This window comes from Limulus polyphemus, unplaced genomic scaffold (genome assembly GCF_000517525.1).
Source record: "Limulus polyphemus unplaced genomic scaffold, Limulus_polyphemus-2.1.2 Scaffold678, whole genome shotgun sequence".
Taxonomy (NCBI): domain Eukaryota; kingdom Metazoa; phylum Arthropoda; class Merostomata; order Xiphosura; family Limulidae; genus Limulus; species Limulus polyphemus.
The window spans coordinates 157,984-174,862 of record NW_013666288.1 but is presented as its reverse complement, the minus strand read 5'-3'; the positions used below and the strand labels follow the sequence as shown (position 1 = coordinate 174,862).

The 16,879-nt window shown below is 31.8% G+C and overlaps 1 protein-coding gene across 1 annotated transcript in view; it reads left to right on the top strand.

The window, feature by feature from the left end:
• Positions 1–16,879, top strand: part of LOC106459898 (NHL repeat-containing protein 2-like) — an 81,156-nt gene that overhangs the window by 52,590 nt on the left and 11,687 nt on the right. The window contains exon 8 of the mRNA XM_022386476.1: positions 15,997–16,119. Within this exon, the coding sequence (XP_022242184.1) occupies positions 15,997–16,119 (123 nt within the window). The remainder of the gene's footprint in view (positions 1–15,996; positions 16,120–16,879) is intronic.

Here is a 16,879-nt window from a genome sequence, read left to right as displayed (position 1 = left end):
AACCACCGTACTTCACAGTTGGCTGCAATCTGTTGAGCCAAAACTCTTGGTGAGGCATTCTCCAGACCCATATCCTTCTACTGTCCAAAAATTGAGTGAATCTTGATTTGTCTGAGAACTGTAACAGGTTAGCGCTCAGGTGAGCTTAATTGTTGGAGTTTCAATTAAAACCAACCTGTACACCAAATTTATTTATTGGAGGATTTGTCGTGACGAGTGGAGCCACAAGTCGCTAACTCCAGGAGTTTACAGTTAGATTAAAGAATATGAGTCTCAGACCAGCAATAATATTCACAAATAACTTTTATTAGTCTTTAATAACAGTTCCATAACATTTAATACTTAACTTCTTAAACATTAATAACACTTCCTCAATAATTTAATACACTATGTAAAAGCTGATCTAGAGAGAGAGATACTTACTGTAGAGTTGGAACCTTGAAGGCAGTGTCTAGGTTATTGGTGCTCAGCTGCATGGCTGGAGAGCTTCTTAAGATTGGCTGAAGAACTCGCCGGAGAACTCGCTGGGGAACTGATTTTCCAGCTCCTGACATGGGTTTATATAGCAGAATTTCTCTGTATCCTGGCGAGTATCCAAATAGGACACAGCATCACCCACAAGTAGTGCGGTGCTCCTATTGGATGCTTGCAGGCAATTCCTGGGCTAATCTAGGCGCCAAGCCAAAACCCTCAGGCTATTGGTCAGGGGCAACTGCTATTAGCCGGTTGCCTACTGCTTGTACTGCTACACCCATGTACTGTAACTGATATTGCATCAAAGCGTCGGGATGATTCATAAAATATAAACTTTTCTATAGCTTCTACAGTGCTAAAGAATCGAGGCCAACATCCTCTCTCTTGGTCATGTACGTTGGCGTTCGTTTACAGGACATGATGCAATAGTGATGACTAAGGAGGTTGTTAACTAACTCTGCTTTGACCCTTAGGTTACTAATCTCCCACGCTTGTTTCTATAGCTTATGCACGTGCTGTGCTATTACTCACTGAAGTCTAACATCGTTCTCGATTACTTATCTCTCAAGGCTTATTTTTTATAACACACAGGCGTCTCCTTGTCCTCTTTCTTTTTTACATCCCTTCTAACTTGTTTACTCTCTTTTAAACTCTTAAAGTTTTCCTTTTTAATTATACCTTAAATACTTTCAAATTATTCAAATTCATAGAAGCAATGGATGAAATTTCCTCAAAAATTTCCCATTGCTTCAGAACAATACGGTCTTCCAAAAGTCCAGAAGCTTGGTCATTATATCACTTGCCCACTTCTTTCGTCTGACTATGTTGGCAGGTCTTAATAAGGGCTTCCGTCTAGCTGCTCTGCAACGATAACCCAATCTGGGGAGAATTGTTAAACGGGGCCAAAGTTGGTGGGATGAGCCCGAAATCTTCTTCTGCAGTCATTAATCTGGGATCCATTTCGATGCTCCTTTTGACAACCCTTTTTGTCCTCTCCGATGGACCAGGACGCTGCTCAGTTGTTTCCTTGCTGTGTTTCCTGAACTGCATGATGATTCTGTTGACTGTCGGAAGTGGGATTCCCAAATTCTGTGAAATTTGCCGCTGACTTATTCCACCATCTGCTTGACCAACTATCCTTCCTCTAACAAAATCTGACAGTTTGAGAGAACCTTGAGTTCTAGGCATGTTGTAGCACAAGTTAATTAATGTGTGGACCATTTTCATTTATATAGTGCTCTATGAACACAAATTAGTTAGCATAAATCAGTTAAATGACGAGAAATTAGGTGTCTATTTACTTGTGACCAGTCAGTGTATATTTGTGTATTATAGGTGATGGCAAAATATTGTGATGATTGAACCTCTTGTGTGTTGAATATTATTTTTATGTTGATCGTGTTCAAATAATGTACATAAATAATTGGCTAACTGGCGTACAGTTGTGATACATTGTAAATAAAAACATCATTACTATTATCAGTGAGAGTAAAACAAGTTTTCAATATTTTTCAATTTATTTTATTTAGACAAGATCAGTTGGGGGTTACTGCATATTTTAAAAGCAAACAAAATGGTGGCCACATTGTTGTCTCAATATTAGTCTCAACCAATAGGAAGTGTTTACCTTTACAAAAAATGTTGTGCCAAAAGCTTTTGGCAGAAAAATAATTCTTAGCAAAATGTGCAAGTGGCAAATGCTAGCAGATATGTTGTGTATGCAAATTCCATTTTATATCTTCCTATATAGTGCTTCTTTACATAATTTGCAATATCCTTACATCATTTATTTCCATAATCAAAGTTATTATTTTTCATATGTAGATATATGTAGATAACAGCACAACCCACTAGAGAACTTGCAGCATTAATTTTTGAATATAAATAAAAGCTGTCAGTTTGGGCTAGATTTGTGTGAAAAAATAATAATGAAAGGAAGATGTGGATATTCTTCTATCACTTTTAAGCCAAAGAGGTGGTCATTTGAGACTCAAAATGTACCTGCTATATTACTTTGAGAAACTTTCTCTACATTCCTTAAGCAACATGGTCAAGAGGTTTATTTTGTCTTTTAAGTAGACACTATAATAATCTGCAACAGATCTATGAATGCCAATTAAGTATTTAAAGTCATTTTGATGCTAAATATTTCTTATATGAAAGATCTGCAGCTATGATTAAACAGAGGAAAATATCTTAATATCAATTCAATAACAATGATACCTTACCAAGTAGCTGAGATAAATTGGTTTCATGGAAAATAAATATATGTTAGGCTGGACTTTAGCTAGTTAATATATGAACTTTGTCCAGCACTGACATTTTTTCCTGTAATAAAAATATTCTAATTCTTAGCTTTCATGTAATAAAGTATGTTTTGCATATAATCCAACTGTGGATGTGTATTTTGAATTGTCCACATTAAATATGATGGTTATTTTCCTCGGACATCTTGTCAATAAATTTGCATTTGTAGGTCCAATGTTTGAAGATATTTTGTTGGTGTGCCTGAGAGTTGCTTTTGTCAAAAACAAAATCAGAAATTCTTTGCTGTGATAAATGCTGATTAAATGTTATTTGTGAAGATGTTGCATTTTATCATATGAACCTCATTTGGAGATTTTAGTATTTTCAGGAGATTGGTTCTTAGAGTAGCTCTGTAGCTGCTGCATAATCTTGCATGAGCCCTGAATGACCTGCTTTACTCATTTGTTACAAAGGTGTCTCCAATATAGAAGAAAAATATATTGTCCAATTGAAAGTGGCCCTGAGTCATGTCAGCTTTATAGAAATTTGTGATTGATTTCACTTAATGAGAGAGATTTTTTTTTCTACAAGAGTAAAAAAAAAATTCTTTAGTTTACATAGGCCTTATCTTTTATACCTACAGGTAATATTACACACATGTGAACACCATCTTCATATTAATTAGGCCATGAGTCCCAATTTGCTCTATCACATTATATTTATGTTAAGTCACTGTTATCAGTAGTATTTGTAAACTGCTACTGGAACAACTACTTAGAAACTAGACAGTGCTCAATAGTTGAGAGTTGTGCTGTAGTGTTGAATGCAATTATTATAACCTACTAATTATACTTGGTACAACTAGAAAAGGAAATGTCTTTGGACAGCCAATGTTGCTAAGGGCAGAGTTAGTACACATTCTGGAAAACCACTGGAAAATGAAAACCTTCCTACATTAGACACTTTACAATCAAATGTAATTGATATATAATCCCAATGTGATGGTTTTGATCATTTTTTTTTTTTAACCATAAACACATTTTCTGGTCAGGTGCAATTTAGGAGTCATTAGGGTTTTAGATAGTGATGTGTTACTGTTATAATCATTTATCATAGTGAATACAGTGCATGCCACAAATGTAATTTTTGGTTGTCTGAACAAGTCTCTATCAATCAATATACACACATAGCACGTTCACTGCATGCAACACAAATCAGTGTGCTGTCAAGCAGAACAGTAGGCCTACATATTGGTTGAAAATGCTGAGGGGCAAATGCATATTTAACAAAAGCTGGCTCAAGAAGGCCTGAATACTTCATGTTGTTGAACAGAGTTGTGGATAAATACAATGCAAGATGCATTTTGTGCATGAAGGCATTCGATATCTTGAACAAGGGAGAAGTGGCTTTTAAAAGCCATGCTACTGGCATGGAGCACATGCATTTGTGCTGGCACATAGAATCTGTTTTTAATAAAAGTGATATTCACCTACCTTCACTTGTTCACCCCCAGCTGACATAGCCACAAGTATATCAGTCCACTTTTTGCTGAAATGTTCTCAGACTCAACAATTGCAAAACAGTTTTCATGTGGCGAGTAGAAATGTGCTTACTTGTGTAATTTTGGAATAGCATCATACCTGAAATCTATTCTCACTAAGAAAATCAATGATCAATATGTCTTGCTCTTTGATGTAAACCTAAATCACAAGAACAGAAAAAACAAGATGACAAGGTCTGTATCAGGCTATTAGTATATAATTATAACAACAATAATAATAAGCCTAAATATAATAATAATTGTTATACTACTACTGCTAATATATATTTATTTATTTTTCTCTCATACAGTTATTAAAGGTAGATAAAATATAGATAAAAGGTTAATGAGAATATGCCTTCTGTGTTACTTTTTTTTACTAATAGTACACTTTCAGTCATTACAGAAATAATCAAACATGCAAAAATAAAAAGTTCCCATGAATTTTGATCAGCTTATTTGTGTAATACTTCTTTATAACTATGACCATTTATTTCTGTAAATATAACTTGTGACGGATTTATTATTATATATTTATTTTATTATCAACATGTTTAGATGGAGTTTATATTTACAAATATGCATAGCTTATAGTGTTAAATATGTATTTCAAAACTCCCACCTTTTCTCTAAAGTTGTAGAAGATTCTAGAGTGTAAGAATCAACAATATATGTATGTGTGTAAATGCTTAATGTAGCTTTGTATTGTTATGTAATTTGAATTTTCTAGAAGCTCTCCACATGGCTATAAATATAACCAACCATGTAGCATTTTAAAGAAATTCTTAATTTACTCTTGTTTGAGAATTGTGAAGTTTTCTCTATCGGCATCCCCTTCTTGTGATTTACTTACCACCCCTTTTGTGGTTTCTATTTCAGTCCTAGTTTTGTTCCCATGGGAACCATATTGACTAGCTTTGTAGGATTTCTAACAACTGCTGTCGCGTAGTTAGAAAGCCAGAAAAATTTTAATAGTTATGGGATATTTTATTGTTTTTGCATATTATTATTCTGTGTTCATTCAACCATTATTCAATGAAATAAATTTTTAAAAGTAACTAAAATAAAACAGAAAACTTTTCAAATTAGTTAAGGTTAGATAAGGTAACATATATAATAATAATAATAATATATTAGAAATTTATCACTAGGTATGCTTGCAAGCACCTTGTGCATAGTGTAAATTGATAGTGTAACGTGAACAACATGTTCACCAAGTGATCTAAAACATTATTGCATGAGTAGTGGTCAAACACTTTGACCTTGATCTTCCAAAAACTAACCATTTCTAAGTTGAGTCATGATCCATATGTGTACCAAATTCTATCCAAATCCCTTCAACTATTTTTGAATTTTTACTAAAAAACACACAGGGGGAGAACATAACCTCCATCCACCTACAGTGGCATAGGTAATTAATCCAATAAGATTAACCTACCATTTGAAGAATATTATTAGGAACCAGATTTTTTTTTTTTTTTTTTAACTCTGCAGTGGTAGTTATATTCCACAAATCCCTGGGAAGTTGGTTCATTACATATGGTATTTTATACTCTCTTACTTTTGTTCCATAGGTATTATTAATAATTATATTTTCAAATTTCATAATATTTATTTTCTAGCATTCTAGTATTATACATATGATTTTTTTAGTACTTTATACTTTGGACTATAATAACAATTTATAATTATCACATATTTATAAAGCACATTTATATGTACTAATTGATTTCTTATGATTTCATCTCTTAATGTAACATTTGTATTAAGTTCATCAACGATGAACATTGAATTACATTTTCACATATTTTGAATTACGTATATATTTTTAAGTGAATGTTACTTGTTGAGCCATATATTGTCAATGTATAACAGATTCTTCTAACAATACATAAATTATGTTTTTAATATTGATTGGTAAAATATTCTATATCCTGCATAACTTTGCTGTAATGGGTCTTAATTTATAGCAAATCATATTTATATGTTTAGACTAACTAAACACATCCATAATGTGCCCTAAGTATGTCTTAATATTAACATTTTCAATATACTTACATTTACAATCAGAATACTGTTTGTTTTCTGCAAATAAGTGTTTATGTTTAGTATTACATCTTTGATCATAGCTTTAAAAAATGTTCTATTAATATTTGTATATTGTGAGTAAATTATCATAACTTTTTGGTTTATCAAAATTCATATAGATTTCATTTATATTAAGCTAGTACTTTAGTTTATGGAAATCATTTTACAAAATTTCTTTGCTAATTTCCACAACAACATGATTAATGGTTAAAGCTGTATCATCTGCATATAGACATGTTATAATCTTTAAACCTATACTTATAATATCATTAACATACAAATTAAACAGCAGTGAACCCTGTAGAACACCATATTTTATTTTTATTGGATCACTCATTATTTTTCCAATTTTTGTAATTTCACCCCCATTACTCAAATAATTCACAAACCAGTTATAAACTTCCCTCTACTGTTACTATTAATAATAGTGGTGGTAGTGATGATAATTTTGAAGAAACTAGTACTTGTACATGTACTGATTCATGTAAATAACTAGATTTGTCACAGTTGTAAATATTCAGGATTTTTATTTTTTTGCACAAGTAAAAGCCATATATTACAGAGTATCATTCATGGGGCATGCATCTTTCAACAATTTGATGTATCACTTTGAGTCAGCTGTTGAAGAACTAAACAGAACGAATTTGGTGCAGCTCTCAATGGATGGTCTCAATGTAAATCTAAAATTCAAGCGACTTGATGATGATGAACTATCAACACAGTATGACAAGTTTCTTCTAGATGTTGGCAGTTGTAGTGTACATGTATTTCATGGGATTTTCAAGGATGCTGCTGCTGCTTCATCATGGCCTGTTCAGAAACTTCTGTTGAGTTTCTACAGATTATTGTCCAGTATGTTTCAAAAGTGATGGAAAGAAAAATTGACAAATCCTGAGTCTGACTCGTTTGATATTGTTGCTTCATGTTTCAAAGATGAATTGATTATTCCAAAATTGTTGTCATTCACATCCATCGTTAAACTGATATCACCATTTTTGTCCTCATGGTAATGAACATACTGAAACGTTTTGTGAAACTGGAACTGTTAGACAATATTACTACTGTAAAGTTCCAGAGACTTTATTTACAGAACAAAGAGAACTATGGTTCATACAAGGAGATTGATCTTGGATTTGCAGCAGAACAACAGCTCAGTAAAATCCTTTTATCAGTGATATCAAAGTCATGGAACTGAGAAATGAATGCAGTGATTTTATGGAGAGAAGCTTGCTAGTAAGATACTAGAAAAATCCCCACTCAAGTATCCACTGGCCCTAGCCAGATATATCATATAGCTCAACCTCAGAACCATGGCAACGTCAAAACAGGACAGCATGATAAGGATGAAAAGACTGGTTGCTTTACTGGTAGAGGCTAGGAGAGTGTCCAGAAGATTAACAGTATGTGATGACATATTGGTACAGTTTGAAGAATTTATTGATGTGGATGTAATGTACAATCGATCAGATTTTCAATAATTTTTGCCATACAACAAGGGCTACACATTGGGTAAATTTTTGTCCAAGGTTCTGTCAAAATGTCAACTTTAACAAAGTGTGGAGTGTTGTAAAAGATTTGCTCCTAATTTCACATGGACAAGCAACTGTATAAAGAGCATTTTCTATCAATTAGGGAATTGATGTGGAAAATTTATATGAACAATCCCTCATTTCACAGAGATTAATCTATGACCATGTTCATGCTGTTTGTGGAGTCCTTAACATTAACATCAGCAGCTCATTTCTAGCTTCATCAGTATCTGCAAGGCAAAGGTATATGACTTTTACTGAGGAACAATGGAAACAAAAATAACAGGCAAAAACTGGTCATAACAGAAAGACCGTGATGGATGAAATAGACAATATAAAAAGAAAAGTCAACATTTGAAAGATGATATTTCTACTTTGCAAAAATCAGCAGACAAGTTTGCTGTAAAAGCAGAAGCATCAAGAAAATTTACTTTAATTATCAAATCCAACTGCCTTAGGCACACTGCTAAAGAAAAATAAAAATAACTCAAGTTAAAAGACCAAGTAGATGAAAAATTAAAAGAACTGAAAGAATAAACATACATATATATACTGCACTGTGTACTTGTATAATTTTTCGATGAAATTCAAAATACTAATTATCCAAGCATTTGTCATTCTCCACTAGGTTGTCCAGAGATATTGAATCAGGATCTGTGCATGTGTTTGTCTTGTTTTGTTATATCTGTTTAATAATTCAAGATCATTGATATAATAGTAAATCTAGTTCTCATATTATAATCCTATCTACTCAACTAATTACTCCATGAAAATGATGCAAATTGTCCTGGAAAAATGATATTTTGGGGTGAAATGTCCTGGAAAACAAATCTGAAAAAGTATGAACCCTGTAAGAGACATTTGTGTCACTGACTGCTCCAAGCAAGTGTTCTCAAGCTGAAGGCATCAGTCTGACCTGTGCTTCTGAAAAATTGATGATGAGTGCAAGAATGTTGAGAAATGAACTGGGATTTTAAGGAGTCTCTCATGTGCTACTGTGAACTTTTAGCTTGGTACTGAATTGGACGAATACAAGTAATGATCATCATTTGTGACTGAGGCAATCAGTAGCTGAAGCTATTTATGATTAAAGGATTTCTGTGCAGTTAGTCCTGTCCAATTCCCTTGATGTAAGCTTCAAGTTTGTTTTTGTTTTTTAAGCTCTCTCAAGTCTACATTTGTTGTCCAAATTTTATCTGTACTTATTTTATCAACTCTACAGATGTTATTCTTACCAATAGATAAGAGGACACTGTTGTTTGAATTATTAATAACTATTATTCTGAGCTTATAAATGTTCTCTTTTGTATTCAAAATAGAAAATATTAGCAATATTTCTGACCTGGACTCATATAGATATTAATCCTTTAGTAGTGAGTACAAAGACAGATTAAGTTCAGGGATGTCAAATTGTCGTATATTCCTATATTTTTAGAGGTCTTTTATTTTGTATATTTTCCCATAATTTTCAATACTTAGGGACTTTGTCCTAAATTTCATTGATATCAATAAAAAAAAATGCATGAAAATGAATATAAATAAAATGCATTTTTTATTAAGAGAAAGACTTAATGTACTATGTAATGTATCCATGCTAATGCTACTGTAGTATTCAGCAATACTTACATAGCAACATTAGCATTTATGTAATAATTTTGACATGAATAATTTTGTCAGTTAATTGGAGAAATAGTGTAACATCTGACTGTTATAATTAGCTTGCTGATATGAAGCATTAAGACAGATTATTATCATACATACTTACATACTTGTAAATACATATCAAAATTGGTGGTAAATAGCTTAAGGTTCATATGTATACATATACAGTGAGTCACATGTTTGCTGTTTTAATAAAACTGAAAAATATTTCATTCTATCACTGTAATAGATAAATCTGTCAGTAAATATAATTACCTAAGAACAGATTTTTGAGATGAATTTATTTTTTCTTGATATGATTTAATCATATTTATGATAGCCTGTCAAGAAACCTGATGACTGGTTGAGTTACTTTCTTAAAAATAAAAAATATTTTTATTATACAAATGAAACCAGTGAAAGTTGATTCCTATAATTCTATTAACCCTAGCATTTTGAAACTTAAAAAAGTCATTGTATAAGGGTATTTTGACTTTACACTGATTGAAATAAATCTAATTAACCTTAACAGCTTAGTCTTCAAAACAATAGAAAATGTAACAAGATATTGAAAATCTATGCTGACATATTTCAAAACAAGTATAAATTGAGGAATTAACAGATATTATGATATGATTTTTCCAGCATAACTGATATTGGTCTTCAAAAAAAATTTAGAAAATGTAACAAGATATTGAAAATCTATGCTGACATATTTCAAAACAAGTATAAATTGAGGAATTGACAGATATTATGATATGATTTTTCCAGCATAAATGATATTGGTCTTTTGTTGATTGTTTATTGTCTGATAAAAACAGAAGGAAATGCCTAAATCAAAAACAAAGTTTGGGATAAATGGTTGACTGAGACAGATTCAACTGGTAATTGGTACTCCCTGTGATGTAGAAAAGGTTCTGATGATTATCATGCATATTGTTTCGTCTGTAAAAAGGAGTTTGGTTGTGAAAATGGTGGTTGACAATAATTGAAGTAACATACTTAGACCCACTCAAACACAAAAGTAATTCTACTTCGATTCTCTCATTATGTCAGTCAAAACTGACTTTCATAAAACCACAAACCAACTCGTTGAGTTCAGTTCCATAATGACTTGAGATGATGTAACAGCAGCAGATATAATTTGGGTTGAGAGAACATTGTCATCAAACTACAGTTCAGGCAATGCTCAAGTGTCATGTAGCTAAACAAATGGCAATGAGCAGAACTAAAATGTCCTACCTTCTGCCAGTTGAGCTAGGTACTCTTTTCACAAGATAAGTGGTCAAAGAACTGAAACTTTCAGCATGTGTTTTTTCCATCCATATGATAAAACCATGTAAGAAACAGGTGGCCCTCCACTTCAGATACTGGTTTTCAACTTTTATAAGGTCTTGTGTTTTGGTCACACAAAAGAAAAGAAAGTTGCAGAGGCTATGAATAATGCTCTGAAAGAAGATGAAATACCTCTAGGGAAACTTGTAACACTAGGAAGTGATGTTAACAAAATTACATGGAAAAAGCTTCAATCAAAGATACAGGTACTGGCTTTGTTGATTTTAGCACATGTAATGTTCATGTCATGCACACTGGTTTCTGCAAAAGTCTTGAAGAATATGGTCATGAAGTAGAGCAGCTTGTCATTGATATGAATAGTTTGTTTAGGGATTCAGCTATTAAAAGAAAATACTCTTAATATTTACAACTGAATTTGGACTTAGAAGTTCAGATGTTCCAAGAACTTGGCATCAGAACGTAGATAATAAATCAAAGTTTAGTATTATTTAAGTTCTTAATTTTATAAGGAAATATTTAAAGATAATTCTCAATCTCTCCTAGTATGAGAACTGTGACATTTGTTATCTATGTCTTCCGTCTTCTCTAATGTTTTTCCTCTTCTTTGAGAAGTGTGAAATTTTATGTCAATTACTCGTTATGAGGTTGTCAGCATTCAGGCAAAGCATAATTTGCATAGTCTTGAATCTTATTTAGTTACAGAGCAATCAAATAGAAAATCAAACCCTTCTTGCCACATCACATCCTCTCTTTCAGAACCTGCCAGTAGTTCTCTCTGACATTTAAGACTACATTATTTAAAACCAATAGAAAGCCAAAGTTTTTCTCTATCAAATAATGTATCATATGACACTGTTGTCTGTGCAGAGAATTGTCTGTTTTCCTTCCAGTTCAAACTATTCCCACAGGAAATGCATTGATGAGCTTAGCTGAATCTTTAACACCTTTTGTTGCACACTTAGAAAGCCAGAAATATTGTAACAGTTATTGAACATTGTTTCCTTTTTCCATGTTATTATTCTGTGTTCTTTGGTACATTATTTATTTAAATAGAAATTATTTAATGCAGTAGAATTAGTATTAAAATGTGGGGTTAAGTTTCATCGACAGTCAAGAGCAAAAAAAAAAAAAGACCCAAGTGAGTACTTTATTTCTTTTTTTTTATGTGTATTCTTTATTTATTATTACAAAAGTAGTAAAATGTAAAAATTGTAAACTTTTTAGGTTAGAAAAAGTAATATATATAATATTATTAATAGTAATAATTTTTATCAGGTACGGTTGCGAGTAGTCTGTGTGCTACGTAATTCGAAACCGTAATGTGAGCTGCATATTTGCTAAGTGACTTGAAATTTATATGGTGCAAATAGTAGTTAGACATGGTTCAAAGGGTAATACAAAAATAAAATTTAAGTATAAATAGATGTATACTGTTACAAGCTATAAGTTACTTAATTAAACAATTGTGGTATTCTGTTACAATTTGCAGTCATTCCAGAAAAAAAATAGGGGAAATTTATAATTATTTACTAATTTTATTATGGTGGTTATGAAGTCAGCCAAAGCAACTGACCTCATTTTGAGTTAGGGTAGAGAAAATAACATAAAATGTAAAGTTTTTCTGTAAAAAACATTTGATATATATTTAGGAGGGTTTTAGGTGCTATGCAAGTGATATTTGAAAATTTTCAGATAAAGAAAAGTACTTTTAATCTTATGAAAATTACTTTGCACTCTTAAAGAGAGAGAATATGCAGTGTAAATTGTAAATAGTTTTTATTGAATATTAACACGCTGTTTTCTTCTTGGAGAAGGTAAATCTATATAAATATAATAGTACAGTCTGTTGTATGTCCATGTAACTACTTTGCAGGATGTGGACAGAGGTTCATTAGGTCCGTGCAAGGGTACATACAAATTTTCAGTTTTTGCATTTAGTACTTTGACCCTGTAGATTGATCTTCACCAACTTTGGTATGGAGGCTCATTGGGTCCATGGGGAGATGCATACAAATTTTCAGTTTTGCAGTTCTTGTGGGCATTTTTGAGTCTTTGCATTTTTTACCATTACTTCGACCCCTTGTTGATGGATCTTCACCAAATTTGGCATGAAGGTTTGTTGAGTCCATGTGGAGATACATGCAAATTTGAAATTTCACATTTTGTGTTTTACAGGTTTTATGGATGTTTTGCATTTTTCTACAAGGGAAGCAACTTTTTATGTCCTAAGATAACCTTTCATTAATCATGAATTTCCATAAGTTCCATCCAAAGGATGGGTACTCCATATAGTATATAAAATAAAAATTTTCATTGACATTGAATTGCTTTTTTTTCTTCCTTTTTTTTGAGTTTATTAAATTATTCCTATGGGACCCTTGAAAAGTTGAGAGTCTGGGACCCTTCATGTGGGACCCTAGTGAAAACCCTGCTCATAGGACCCTCTGCTAGTAGACTGATGATAATAGTGCAGTTTCACTTCATTGACAACACAGTTTAGATTTTTTAGGAATTTTTAAGGTCATTTCAGGTACCACAGGTATAGCAAACCTGTACCACTATGAACCACAGGTACATAGACTTTATGATGAGATAATTAACTTGTTAAAGAAGTTACTATATTAGGAAAGATGCTATTGAGAGGAAAGATAGTTCATATCTGATAAATATAGATGTATTCCAGGTTTAAACATATTTAGGTAGTGGCATACCATTGATGAAGACACAAGGAGAGAACTAGAAAAATGTGCTGAACAGAAAAAGTGTATACTTAAAATGAGAGCCAGTTATGATGCTGTTACTTCCCATCTTCAGAAGAAACTACCTATGAAAAATAAAGTGCTTGCTGGTCTAGAATATTTGAATTCATGAAAGATTAACCAGTCAAGACTAAATGAAATTGAGTATGTTGCACTAAACATTGTCTATTTCAGATGATGTGGTCATAAAGGCAACATATATATGAAAGTTAATGCTGTAGATAACACCTTGCAAGTATCCTCCTTCAAACATGTGGATCATTTTTGGAGAGAAATATTTACCCGAGCAATGACAAATGGTTGTCCAAAGTATCCTGGTCTGATAAAAGTAGTTAAGATGGCATTAATTTTTCCTTGTGAAAATGCAGAATTTGAATATAGATTGTCAGTTAACAGTTCCATAGTAACACAACAAAGGATGTTGCTTAATGAAACAGCAATAAATGGATTAAAAATTGCAAAGGTCACCAAGGATTTTTCAGATACTGAACAGTTGAAAACACCAAAGAAATGCTGCCTGCTACCAGGAATGCTCATTTTGAGTATCAGAGAAGAATGAACATGGATAGACAGAAACAAAAAAAGGTAAGAAGAGAAAAGAGAATTAGAAATGAAACAGATTGAAGATGAAAAAAAGAAATGTTAATGGTACCAAAAATGATTTTATTGGAGAAAGAAAAAAACTAGCTGGAAAAAAGAGAAAGACAAATGATGGATTAACATCTACATATGATCTCTCGAAAAAGGTAAGTGAAATAAATGAACCATACAATTGAAAAAGGAGATAAAAAACACTTTTACTGCTTAATTGATGATTGATTTAATACAAGAGAAAAGAGAGAAATTGAAGAAAAGAAAAAAAAACCTTTTGGAAGAAAAAAAAAGAATTAAAACACCCTGAAAGAAAGTAACAAAAGGTGTTTGTGCTCCAAAGAAAATCTACCTCATAGAATAAACACTCAAATCATCTAGTAGCCATTCAGGGTCCCTTTTTGTTGTTGTTGTATGTCACCAGGATCACATAAATAACAACCAAAATCTAAAAGTACAACTTTAATATCTGAAAATAGTGAAAAAGAAATTTAGTTCAAGAGCAAAGGTACTACAGAATGACATTGAAAAATATATGGTGAATGTCCTTTAATTATAATAAGTGTGAGGTAATGCATTTTGGATATAATTTAGATCATACGTTCTATATAGATGAAAACCAACTAAAAAAAATCACCTAAGGAAAGGATATCGGCATAATAGTGGGTAAGTCACCCAACCCAGTGAAGCAGTGAATTGTTAATAGTAGTAAAACCAATAAATTTATGGTTATATTTAAAGAAAGACTGATTACAAGTCAAAAAAAGGTAATTATTTCTTTATACAAATCAATAGTCAGGCCTCACTTGGTCTTAACTAAAGAAAGAATATTGACTTGTGATCTTATTGAAATTTACAAGATTGTGCAGGGAATTATTAGGATAAAGGCTTCTGATTTCTGTATGCTATATTCAGAAGACAATAGGATGAAATGATATAAGTTTCAGATTTGGTAAAGACTGTCAACTGTAGTGGAAGCCAGAACTTTACAGGAGTTTAAAAAGGAGAATCATTGATTTCCTAGAAAGTAAAGAGTGGGTAAAAATTTTACTTTTCCCAAGGATAGGTATACAAGGACATCCTTGAAAGATGAAATGGTAGTAGATCCAGGCTATTAAGGCATTTGCTAATCAATTAAATGTTGGTCTCAGTAATCAGTTATATTCAACTAGGCAATTATTTTCACATGACATTTGGATAGTTGGAATAATCAAAAGAGTAATTATTTGAAACATCTATTTCTGTTGGTTGATTATGTTTGGAAGTTGTGATACCAGTAGATTACGTTGAACAACCTAATTCATTAAAAATGATAATGAGAAATCATTATAGGAATATTTTGTTTACTTAGATAATTGGAATAATTAAAAACAGCAATAACTGGAAACACAAATTTCATTTAGTTGATTATTTTTGTGATATTGATTTAAGCAATTTCAATTAATTGATTACTTTCAGTGACATTAATTGATGTAATTAATGCTCATAGATAATGGAATTAATCTCCCAGCTCTAATTCCTTGTCTGTATATATTTTTGCACTGTCATATTCTTTTTAATTAAATCCTAACTCTGTACTTTTTCTGTAAGTCTCTCATTTTGAATTTTCTTGAAGGTCTTTTGTAACTTAATTCTAATTAAAATACTTATGCTACATTCATGCTGCAGCATTGTTAAAGTTTGTGTGATTTGTCTGTATTCAATTTTTGAATCTGTATAGTCTCCTACACCATTAGAAATATTATATAAAGACTTTTAATTAGCTCCTCTCTTTGAAACGAGAATGTAGTTAAGTGTATAGTTTAAATTTTTTCTTTCTTTTTTTATGTAGAACTTGTTTTCATTTGGTGATAAAGATGGGAAAGGAATTGAAGCCAAGTTGCAGCATCCTTTGGGTGTATCTTGGTGCTCTGTTAAGCAACTGCTGTATGTTGCTGACAGTTACAACCATAAAGTGAGTTCTTAATTATATTTAGTTGTGCTACCTTAGAACAAGTTGCATATGAATATATTGTTTCTTACCCTTTCGAGACGGGTCATGGGTGAAAGGCCATGTCATCTCATTTGTTGACTCGTATTCAAAATTTTTTTGAACTACTATTTCATGAATTTATCTCAGTAACTTTGGTATGAAACCATAGATTGAAATTATAATTTTAGTACTATATCTTACTCAATTTCTTAATTTAAAAGCAAATATTAAAAAACAGAAGATAAACATCAATTTTTGTGTGTCATGTGGTATGTTGAATGCAGCACTGGTTCAAATTGGATGTTTGTGAAATCAAAATACTTAGTCTGTAGTTTTGTACGAATTAGAAACTCAAATAACCTATATTGAAAAGCTAGAATATAAAATAAGAGCCTCTTATCTTTTCAATTTGCTAAGATATTGCTCACGTAATAAAATCAAACACAGTGGCACCCACCCACCTCTTTCCATTTTTGGAAATGCTCCCTTATATACACTAACTTATATATATCACATGAATAACCAGTTGGAAACTCACAATGTCCTCCTAGTGGCTTTCTCAGCCATTTTAATGGGCTTGGTACCTTTTTTTTTCTTTTGAACCAATATTTTAATGAGGTAGAATGTGTCTTTAGTCTGCTCAAAATTTCATACTTTTTTAGACTAAAATACATCTTAGTTACTGAGCTTGATAATTATAGTGGAATTCTATGGTATTAATGTAGTAAATTATGATTTTTTA